This window comes from Lissotriton helveticus, chromosome 4_1 (genome assembly GCF_964261635.1).
Source record: "Lissotriton helveticus chromosome 4_1, aLisHel1.1, whole genome shotgun sequence".
Lineage (NCBI taxonomy): Eukaryota > Metazoa > Chordata > Amphibia > Caudata > Salamandridae > Lissotriton > Lissotriton helveticus.
Genome location: NC_136063.1, coordinates 1455313391 through 1455325545, shown reverse-complemented (window position 1 = coordinate 1455325545; position 12155 = coordinate 1455313391). Strand labels below are relative to the sequence as shown.

At 41.8% G+C, this 12155-nt stretch overlaps 1 protein-coding gene across 1 annotated transcript in view; it reads left to right on the top strand.

Moving 5' to 3' along the window:
• SLC22A23 (solute carrier family 22 member 23) overlaps nt 1-12155 on the top strand; it is a 610381-nt gene that overhangs the window by 236284 nt on the left and 361942 nt on the right. Inside the window, exon 3 of the mRNA XM_078688041.1 lies at nt 3657-3811. Within this exon, the coding sequence (XP_078544167.1) occupies nt 3657-3811 (155 nt within the window). The remainder of the gene's footprint in view (nt 1-3656; nt 3812-12155) is intronic.

Genomic DNA, 12155 nt, shown 5'->3' with positions numbered 1-12155 from the left:
ATAACGACAGTAGAGGTCGTGGCCCAGAGTAATTACCAGTGGATCAGATTCAAGCATTCCACCAATCACTTTTTATATACTTCAGTGGTTTGAAGAGTAGCATTACGGACGAAAATGATATAGCAAGCCACTAGCCTTGACTTGTATCCATTGTGTGATGTAAACAGCACATTGTAAAATATTGTACTTTGATGCATTATACATGCTAAAGGTATCACCGGCCACAGGAAAGTATGCTGGAGAAATGGTCATTTGCTATGTCCTATACACAGGGAAACATTATACTCTGCAATTTGCAAATGGATCATCTTCCTCTGTAATAATTAACCGTACAGTGAAAATTAATGTCTGCTGTAATTTCTACAGAGGAAATAACCTACTGTAATATAATATTTACAATCAATATTATGGAGTGTTCTGAATAGGAAAATTGTTATCCACTGTCGAAAATACAGGGGTGACCACCAAGGCATCACATCTGTACAGCAAGTACATGTTGTAATGTGTACAGAAACCATTAGTATCTACCTGAAATCCATACAGGCCAAATCATTGGTTTTAATGGTCTTTACAGGGACAGTCATACTCTACTCTAATCTGTGGAGGGAATAAGCCTCTGTACTGCATTTTGAAATGGGAAATCATTGTCTGCCAGTTGGTTTTCTGTGTAATATTTACCAGAGAAATGACCTGCTATAATTTGTAAAGGATAAACTGTTGCATTTTTTATTTGTAGGGAGAATTCATTATCTGCTGCAATATCTACTGGAGAAGTCCTATGCAGTTGTATTTAAGAAGCTAATAAATGCTAATATCTATCCTCTAGACTGCCGCCACAGTGCCAGGGATCTCTGATCGTAATAGGGCGGTCGTTAGAACGCCCGCATCGCCGCCGCGAGTCTGGCGATCCGTGGACCGCCAGACTCATAATAAGGCACTCAATTTCGATTGGAGCCTGTGTCCTTTACTGTGTTTTTTTAACTCTACCCCCAATGTCAAGCTTCAGTGTTTATGTAATAATGTAGCTACTCTGTCTGTTGACAATTTATGAAGCTTCTTTTAAAGCTTACTAACATCAGTGGGACAGGTCTACGACTCAAGATTATGTACACATGTTTGTTAAATTTCCTGACTTGTTTCTATCATTATTATTAGATGATTTATAAAGCGCCTGAATCGCCCCACATGGGGTATCTCCGCGCTGTGGACATAGAAATATAAGCTCATGGTATTTAAAACAGAAATGTCTTCAATTTCTTCTTAAAACTGAGGTAGTCGTGGGTAAGGCGTAGTGCCTCAGGTAGCTGATTCCACAATTTGGGCGCCAGGTGAGAGAAAGCTTTCCCTCCCCACTTGGTTTTCTTAAAGCGGGGGATGACCAAGAGGCCTTTGCCTTCCGAGCGGAGCCTGCGCGAGGGAATATATGTGGTCAGTTTGTTGGATAAATATGTGGGTCCAAGCTGATGGAGGCCTTTAAAAACTATACAACAAATTTTGAAATAAATACATTTACGAATGGGAAGCCAGTGAAGTTTGTGTAGGAGAGGGAGGGAGTGGGTGCGACGAGGGGCGTTGGTAACCAGGCGGGCTGCAGTGTTTTGAACCACCTGTAGGGTTATATGACCAGGGTCACTGATTTATGTTATTCTGCAGCTGTTACATTTTTCGCAAAGTTATGGATTTGCTGCATTTATCACATAATCCACCATCTGCTACGTAATTTGCTGATTTTAAGAAAAAAAGTAGTTTCTATCTCAAATGGATCACAATTAATAAAAATGCGTCAACAATGCATTGCTGTGCAGCGGAAGCCACTTCGTGAGTGTTGACTATCCACCTTTCAGTTGCATATTGCTGCATTTCGGTGTTGAACTAGGAATAATAAGGTGAAATCTTTGTTCAGACTGTCAGCATGTGTAATAAGCATTTGCAATCGGTCTCTCGTTTTTGAAAGTTAGAGCTATTGGCATTGTAACAGAAATGATAAGAGTGTGTCAGCAAAGTTAGTAGCCTGGAGTTCTCTGCGGTCCCAGAGGCAGTGGCCAAGAACGCGGCATTTGTGTGGTGGACATGCTGAAAGTGCTCGTACGACCCGGAAGTGAAGTGATGTTAAAGTGGTTCATTCTGGCTATGTGAGATTGGGCAACATATTGGAACAGGAAGGAGAAGTACAGATAATTAGCCTCAGTGGTATTGAGGTGAGAAATAGACATCAAGCATGTCTCTGGCAATAATGGTCCCGGAGAGACGCTTTGAACAAAACATGCGCAAACCCCCACAAAACAACAGAGCCCAAAGCACCGCCAATCCTGAGAAAAATGCGATGTCTAGGGAAGTGTGCGAATTAAAACAAGCATGCCTAATTCTAGTTTCCTAGAGAAACACAGCCTCCAAAAAAATGTAAAATTAATAAGAAGGGGTAATATGTAACCCAGAAAAATATTAACAGACTTGTGTAGAGTTATATACCGTGGGCGAAGTGCATCAGAGCTGCCGACTCGGGACCTGAGAATCAGTGTTCGAGACTCGGCATCAGCTTAACTTCCTGTGAATCCGGGCAAATCACTAAATCTCCCCCATGCTCAAGCTATATAATTCTACAAATTTAAATTAAAAAAGCAGCGATCTCGGAGGGGTTTTGGGGGCCAACAAGCAGCGATCTCAGAGGGGTGAGGGGTGGATAGAGACAGCACAGGGAGACAGGCGGGCAACTAGAGCCAAATTCGGGGGGGTGGCTGAAAAATATTTCGGGGGGGGCTAAACCTTCCAACCATAGACAAACTGACTGAAAGAAGAGGCGAAAACACACCAAACGCTTAATTTCTACGTAAATGGTCTTTTAAAAACCTGTTAGTAATTGGGTGCGGCAGCAATTAGATAGCCGCCAGCCTGCAAAGCTGTGTCAGCCCGGGCTGACACACACGACGGGGGTGGGGCTGAAGCCCCGTGAGCCCAATGGGTGTTGCGCGCCTGCAGGGAGATTACTTGTGAGGCATGGTATTGTAAATTAAAGGTAAATTAAGTAAAAGAAAAAGGAGCAGCGACCTCCGATGGGTGGTGGGGGCCTGCGAGCAGTATTGTGGGAGAGGTGAGGGTGAGGCAGGGGTGTTCATGTCCCTACGAAGCAGTGTTGTGGGACGGGTGAGGGGGAGATAAAGAGACGGCAAGCAAATGAAGCGACCGAAATTTCATTGCACTAGTAAGCAGAATAGTTAATGAGCAAAGAGGCAGGTCAACTAACGAGTTATTTTTAGTATAATTAACCTGAACAGTAAGAACACATGTAAGAGGCGCAGTCCTCATAGGAGATACACAATGCCACAAGGAGGGACTACTAAGAGCCAGCATTTCTAAAGCACAGTAAAAAGCACATATCCTAGATACTGCAAGTATCCAAAAGACAGCGCAAGCGCTGCCTAAGTGAGACCTATAAATCACAAAATAATGAAACAGTTCTATCAGAAAATGTGGCGCATTATCCTGCGTACTTTGCATTTAATAAACGATGCAGCATTTTGTACTCCTTTGCCGCATAATTCCAGTGCCCCTGCTAATAACTGATGTTCACATATTTGTTAGAAATATTTACATACTTTGAAACCAATGCTTACATGCAAATTTCATTAAATACTTTCCTCCCCAATCTTTTTTTTCAGGTTCGGCCGAAGGCTGGTGCTTCTCTTCTCCATTATATTTAATCTAATCTTTGGACTTTCCGTGGCTCTGTCTGTTAACGTGACCATGTTCAGCACTCTGAGGTTCTTCGAGGGCTTTTGTCTGGCTGGAATAATTATTTCGCTTTACGCACTGAGTGAGTATGCATTTCCTAAGTAGCTGCTCCAGGAGCTTGTATTTGAGAATGTTTTGGACCTGAGTAATTACCAGTCAGTCAGATTTAGTCACGAAATCCACCCTTCACTTTTTCACTTGTTGGTTTTTTTGTGTGATATTTTTCTAGGTTTTAAATGTATATGTATGTAAAAACCAAGGTCAACTCAACGTACACTGCGGGGTTGAAAGTTATGGCCCCGCTAACTAGAACTAATGAATTTCTGAGTTTTTTTGGTCAAAAAGTAAATGTTGTTACTGACAAACCTAACTATGATGTTACTTTACATTTTGGTATTTTCATTATCTATATATGTGTGTGTGTCTATACATATATAAACACACATAAATATAAATATATATATATATATATATAGACACACATAAATATATATATATATATTATATGTGTGTATATATATATATATATATATATGTGTGTGTGTGTATATATATATATATATATATATATATATATATATATATATATATATATATATATATATATATATATATATATATATATATATATATATATATATATATATATATATATATTATTTGTTTTAATATTCAGCTAGTGACTTTTACAATGCAGAGGCTGGTCTGAAATTTCTTTGATCCAAGCCGACCAAATTCACCTCTTGTTCACCATCCATTAAACGAGTGTAGATTGCAAGCCTGAGCGCTGTGTAAGACCGCAGGCGAGCGGCCTCTTTTATTCGGCAACACTGTCGTGATTTATGAGCAGGACTTTCATATTGACCTCTGTCACTGCCTCGTCTTCCAGCTATGTATTCCTAATGAGATACAGATATGTTCTTGTAATAGTCAATTTTTGGAACGATTAAGTCTTTATCTGCTGTCATATTTCCTGCAGATCATGTTTAACCTGTGAAAAATGTGCACGTGCCTGTTAGCGATGCGCATAAAATATGAATCTCATATTTTGATCATTCTATCAACAGCCTCTTTATGTGAAAAAATATTGGTTGAAACCTTGGCTGCTTGAGGTATTGAGGGGACGCTGGATTGGTTGATGTAGTGTGCAGGATGCTCTTAGGTTCTGAATGTGGGTTTCCGTATGCAGCTGTTTCGAAAATGATGGGTGCGGGTGGGGGGACGATACCTTGATATCAGGCTGATATTTAGTAGATTGTCTGCGATAACCATAAAACCCTAATTGCATATTTGGTCTAAACTGAGCAGTAAAGGCCCCATATTGGGTTCATTGTTTCACACAACCAAACTGTGGGCCTCTTGTCGAGCGTGTTCTATTTATGAGAATTGTGTGGCTTTGTTACTTTGTTTTTTATTTATGATATATGTGAGTGACTGGTGTCCATCGCCTGGAGGCATGTAACCTAGTCAGGGCCATTAGAAATGTACAATTTTTGCAGCCTTGCCGTTTTCTGTATTATGGATTTGATGCATGTATCACATACTTCATCACCTGCTTAATAATTGAATAATTTGCAGATTGTGACAAATAATTGTTTCTTGCTGAGTTACTAAAGATGTAGTAACGTGTGTTGCATGGATGAAAGGCCAATTACGAAGGTTGGCTGATCGCCTTTCAGTTCCTTTTTCTGTATTTGAGTTTCAGTTGGTACTAATTTGGTGACACATTTGCCCAGATCTTTTGTGTGAAAATGTCAAAATAATCAGAACTACCGCAAAATGTGGTGCATTACGCCGCATAATTTGCTTTTTATTGCCAAATAATGTATTCAACACTGCTGCATAGTTTTGCCCTGCCCTGTTCCAGAATTTCAGTGGCCCTGAACATAGCAAACAATTCCTAGTAGGTGTTTTGTGTCCGTGTAAGATTGGTTCAGAGAGGAAGGAGAACTGCTACATGTTATCTTCCCATTTGTGACAATTCTATACAGTAATTTAACATTTTTTGATATTTTGTTGGCTTTTGTGTTGCATTTCTTGCTGGATGGCACTCAGAGGTTCGATTTTCGCCCGTTTTCTGGATTTGCTTTATTTGCCTGTGGGACTAGTGCAGAGCTGTGCACACGGTAGACTGTTGGAATGGCTTCGTTTGGAGAATATGTAGAACTTCGTCAGCCATTATTTATTATTTACTATTTGGGTTTGAGAAAGTAGAAAACTGTTCTACCGTCTATAATTACATCTTATTATACAGTACTGCGCAGTTCGGATTAAAGCCTAAGACCCTAAACAACCATGCCGTGGCTGCTGCTCCCCTAAGGCGTAGGAGCGTCTCGCCACTGCTCAAAAGGAAAAATGAAATTACAATAACGCATCGTTATTATCATTTTATTTTTCATATTGCAGTCAGTGGCTCTGTTTCATGCAGGGCGGGGCTGGCCAGAGCAGGGGAGGAGTGGTTTGCACTGCCTAAGTGCGCGTGACTGTTTGGCCGGCCCTCTTGGCCCGGCCAAACAGTTCATGCGCCCTTTGCATGTTCTCCACCAGGCTGTAATGCACAGCCTGGTGGGTAACATTATTAGGCTCTCTGTTCTCGTCTGAGCGCCGAACCATGGTGTTCAGACCAATCACAACGCTGCATTCCAGCGTTGTGATTGGCTTAGGAAAGCCTGGAAGCCCGGTGCTTCCTGCTGCTTCCTTCTGCCAGGACTGGAAACAGGAAGAAGACAGGGAGAGGCAGCCATTCCCAAGTAAGTGTTTTTTTTCTTAATCTCCCGCCTTACCCCACCACCCTGTCCAGTAGCAGCTGCTACTGCAACCATGAACGCAAATAGACATTCAAAATATTCTGTTTAAGTTCAGCCATTCTGCAAATAACTCCTTGATTATCAAACGCTTGTACCTGCCATTACCTCACTTGGAATTATAGATTGCATTTTACGTTTTTTATGTAGTGCACACCAGTGAGCACCAGTATTCCAAGCAAGGGGGTTCTGGATCGTTCCAGTGTTTTGAAGTTCACAACGAGTTATAATAGTGGCAATAAAACCTTGCTTAAAGTAATGGGAATCTGCTTGAAGATCCCGTGGATAGCTGAAAGCACAGTAGGAATTACAGAAGAGATGCCTTCTGCAGAGACATTGGTCTCTGAGATTAAGTACGAGTAATTGTTCAATTTATCATTCCACGAGAGAGTTTGGTTTCATTGGATTCAGATTCTAAGTTCTTGTTGTCACTTGGCTCTCATTGGACATTGACAGCTGGAGCTATGTATTTCTGCTTGAGCCACTTTGTCCTCTTGGTTCCCCCTCCAGTTAGTGTCCAGTTGTACGAGAGATTGAAGGGAGTTCTTGAGCGGATTTCCTGGTACTAGTAAAACTTGTTTGGATTTCTTCTTATGTTCTAGCACAGCCTTGTTTTTTACAATTTCACTGGAGAGACACACACACACACACACACACACAGCAAGAGGTAGGTCTGCATCATGTGAAATATTTGTATTATTTGTAGTTCTTTTGCTTCCATGCTCTTACCGCATGTCAATTTATGTTCTGTTTCTAAGTGGTAAAATGGTAGGAGAGGGGACTATGGCGATGAGTGGATCAGAGTATGTCAAAACCCAGTCTTGATCCTGACTTGCCATTGTTTCTGCAGATTCTGTAACTTCTTAGTTTTTAGTCGCATCCTCATTCAGATTGTCTGAAGACCTCTCATCTCTTACTTGCCGAATTGTGATATGTCTATTCTAGTTATGTGCACAGAGGGATACGTTGATAGCATGCATCTTTGGTCAGCCATTCTCTGTACTCTCCTCGTGTTTCCCTCTAAATAGTGAATCAAGAGATTGTGTTTGGAACAGGAGGACTCGCACATTTTCACAGTTTGTTCACAGCAATGCAACAATTTGGTGTAGGTTGCTTTAAAGTTCCGCAGTGGGTTGCAACACCTCAGCCCCTCATGCATTGAACAGCTACCTCAAAGAAAGGGAGTCTTATTTTTATTACTTACCCTTGGGATCTCTCCATCTTGCAACCCACTCTTTATCCATTTCAGTATCTTGTTCATTTTCTGTGACCAATTGCCTTTTACCGTCATTTTTACCCTTGTTGTGCACACACTCGTTCTACTTAAGCATCCCCTTCAGTAACAATAAGACCTGGAGCCAAACCAGCCTAACATGCTTGCAGCGCTGCTCACCGCCTAGTAGATCTCCGCACAGGCTCATTAGTACCTGTAGCTTCTTTGCTCATCTCTTTGCTGATCATCGTCAAACATCTGCCGGTGCCAGTCCTGACACTGCTAGTTGTTTGTTTCACAGGCTGGGGATTAGGCTGTGCTGCTTGTTTCAATTTCTCTTCTACTTCTTCTCTGGCAGAATCTGATGTCCCCAGCAGGCTGCCTGCATGAGACTTTATTGTCTGTACAGTCAGTGTCTGGGGCTTTTCCCAACCCTCGGGGAATGCAGCAAAATCTCCTGCCATCCCGCGTTTCTTTCGGTTCCTCGGCTCCATAACAAGGTTTAAGCGTCACTGGCATCGCTTTGGGATTCTGCCCCTCTCCCATGTCATCTTTCTCAGCCTGCTCCGGAAGGCATCCATCGTACTCCCACTTGTACACCTCCTTTTCCGGTAAGCAATCCCAGAAACAATAGATGACAGTAACAGGTAGCAGCCTGGGGTACCACCTTGATCCAACCTCATCACTGCAAAGGTAGCAGATTGCTCATTCACGCCACTGTGGCAGTCCGTGTTCTTGGTATTGCTTCGCGACCAGTCTCCCACCTGTCAGATAATCCCTGCTCCGCTCCATCTGTAGTCACAGTGCTTGGGCAGTGCGCTGGCTTCCTCTCAGCTCCCTAGCTCCCCTACCTTCTCATAACATTTCTACAACAACTTAGACCGAATAATATTGAAGCGTAAATCGTGCTCCTCTTTGGATCCAACCCCTATTGAGATTCTTTGCAAAAAGAGACCAAAATGCTATCTGGGCTCATCATTCTTTACCTATCATCCTGATTTGTGAAAGTTGAACTGAAACCGGACATGGTAAGGCTTCTATAACGCCCTAAACTGGACCTCCAAGTTCTATCTTATTGCCGATCTACCACACATCCCAAAGTTCTATCTGATGGCAGACCCATCACCCTTCCCCCGGTTGTCACCAAGCTATTAAACGTTTTGTGACCTCTCAACTGTATGCTTACTTAAAAGAAAAACCAATATTTGAAGATGACCATGCAATATTCTGCCCCAAAAAATCAGCCAAAATTGCAGACGTTTACTACCTGTTACCTCTGCATTGTAGCTGATAGAGACTGTGGCAGTGTGGTGATTTTGCTCGACCTCTTGGCTGCCTTTGACAGTGTTGAGTATAATATTCTTACCTCTTATCACTCGTTTTCTGTGTATTGTTTGGTAAAGTCACAGAATGGTTCCCCTCCTTAATGAAATATAGACCCAAGAAAACTGCTCAGGCCAATGCCTAGCATCCCTCCAACATGTGGTCACTGGTGTCACCCCCACGCGAGGTTCTGTACTTTCACCCCAATTTTAACATTTATTTTCAACCTTTAACTGCACTGATAAAGAGCTTTGGAATTCAATTCTAAAATTCTGCACCTATGTAGATGACACTACGCTGATATTTTTGGTTTAACATTGCTCTGTCAATCCCTGTGACCGTGAAAGACTGTCCCGGTAAAACAGAGGAGTGGATGGACGAAAAATGTCTGAAGTTAGGATTGTTGGAGGTTATCCACCTTATGATCACTGCCAGATCTGGCCCACTTTAGTATTCCCAGCTAAAAGCTGCAGTGTTAACAGTGTGGGAGTCAAGGTAGACTCCATTATAAGAATGAATTCTCAAGTCTCTGCATTCATTCCCTCATGTTCTTTTCATAAATGTAACAGTGTCCTACTCCTGAAGCTAGAAGAGAGGCCATTTCTGCACTGGTCAATTCCATATTAAACTGCTGTAATGCCTTCTACTAAAGCATAAATGAATCTCTGCTGCAGTGACTTCAATTAGTTAAAAACCAAGCTGGTAAGTTCATAGCCCCAGAACCTCAGTTCGTTAAATATGCCCCATTCCTTTGCCTACACTTATCTCATGTACCTGTACTGGGAGTACCCAGTTTTCTCAAGGCCTCTTATGGTGGTTGAGCTTTCTCGAGTCTTCAACCCTAACTATGAAATGCTTTGCCTTTAAATTTTAAGACCATTACTTTGTTTCTCCTCTTTTGGGACATTGTTATTCTTTCAATAATGACACTTCTCCGTCTGAATCCGTATGTCAGTACAAGAGACCCAAGGTGAAAATTCAGCTAAATAACATAACTACTATGAGGATTCACAGACAACCACTGGAAAGTTTCCTGCTGAGTTGTTCTTTAGAAGGAAGGTGTAAACTCTTATACCTCAGGCAAACTCTATAACTGCAAGGGACTGTGCTTAAGTTCTCCGGAGAGATCTACGAAAGAAGAAAGGGATGAAGGAATATGCAGAGCGGAAAAGAGGTAGACGTTGTCATTGAGGTCAAGGAGATGCAATTTAGGAAATATCAAGCCTCACACCATCTGGCCTTCAGGCATATGATGTCGCCATATTGAAAGTGTCAGTACTCCTCCTTTGGAAGGATGGGCACACAGTGATGAGGAACTCCTCATACTTCTGCATGCTCAATTGAGCCTGATGTGATGGGTTATCAGAGGAGGACACTGGCATGGAGTACATGTAGAAAGAGAATACTCGGATCTCGCCCTTGGGTTCCATATCCAGTGATTCCATCTCTACCCATCCCAGCTCGTCTGAGCTTCCCTGCCACCCTCCAGGTATAGTTCCTCCACCCTCCTGTATTCCGTCTACTGAGTCACTGCCATTTTACCCCTGGAGTTACATCAGACTGCCTGGGAGACTCAACACAGCCATGGACTGAATGTCATCATTTGGTCACACAAAGGAGGCATGTGGTGTCATCACATTCCAGTGTGTTCCTGATGCGCTTCCACATGCTTCCTAAGGTGTGCTCACATCTTAACATGTGCTTTTGTCAGTAATGTTGGACACCTTGAAGCAGAACAGGTGTGTTACAGGTCGTTCCCTTTCTACACCGCTCTAACTGATGTTTGTTTAAAGTCCTGTATCCTGCTGTATGTCAGTATTACTAGCACAGTACAACTCACCCAATGGCAAATGGCATGTCTCCTGATTAGGAAAGGGACATGATTTTGACGCAAAATTTTTAATTTGTTGGGAGGCATGCTTAAGTAAAGTAAGCTAGGATAGAGCCCAGCTTTCTCAGTTGTCTTAAACGGACTCTGGGATCGCAGCTTTTTCCTTTTAAAGCGAGGTTGGGGTTTTTTGGGTCTTGACTGGACGGCACATGTGGCATAAATATCAGCCTTATTTACTGGCTCATGTTTGGTCAGAGCATTCTCGCTTCGCTTTTACTTCAGTTTCTATCTGTGTGCTTTCTCCATCCCTGGAGCATTAATCAAGTGTGGCTTCCTTTTGGGGGGAGGGGGTTGGGGATTTACTCCTGCTGCTTACAGTGTCTCATCCTATTTTTAATTCTACTTGAAGCACTTCGCAAGAGTGTATATGTGTTTAGCTTGTCTTGCTCCTGTTTTTGCTTCACATGTTGTGTTACTGGTCATTTTCCTTCTTCATATTTGTTCCATTTTACTTATCTTCTTCCCTTCGACTCTTTAGTGTGGCATAACAACACCAGCAAGCCACAGGTTGTTAGTGTAACTTATAACTATGATTTCCAAATAATTTATTTAATAGCAATGGTGTAAAGCCATAAATCTCTTGTTTCGTTTGTAACAAAGGTCTTTTTTGATACGGGTTTCATGATTTGTTGGCTGTCATGGACATGATTAAAAGGGTTTAATCAAAAAACAGGGTGTGTTATAAATTGGTTTGTTTGCACAACTAGCTTACCCGTCGCGCGTTGCTGCGATCTCAGAAGAAAGGAAATTTAAGGAAACTTGTTATAACATTCAATTTACATTGTCATTTTTATTGAAACTTATTCATTTTAATATGGAAATCATTTTAAAGTGTTTTAATTCTGTTTATTTATTAGTGCTTGTGAATACACTGTATTTTTTGTTTTTCCGTCTGGTGCGTACACGAATAAATCAGAAGGTTTTCCGACGCGTGAGCTGGCCACATACAGTTGTCCATGTGAGAAGCACAGATTCTCCAAATCTAGTCCACACACTTGCAGCGATTGTCCTTGTGCTTTGTTGATGGTCATTGCAAAAGCGAGTTGCACCGTAAACTGTAAATGTTCAGTATTGGAAAGATTGAGGGCCCTGGGGGGCCGATATTTAACAAATGTTTTTTTTGTTTTTTTTGCCAGAAACATTCGCGGGAGTGTAATCAACAACTTTTAACAATGTTTTTTTTTTTTTGTATTTA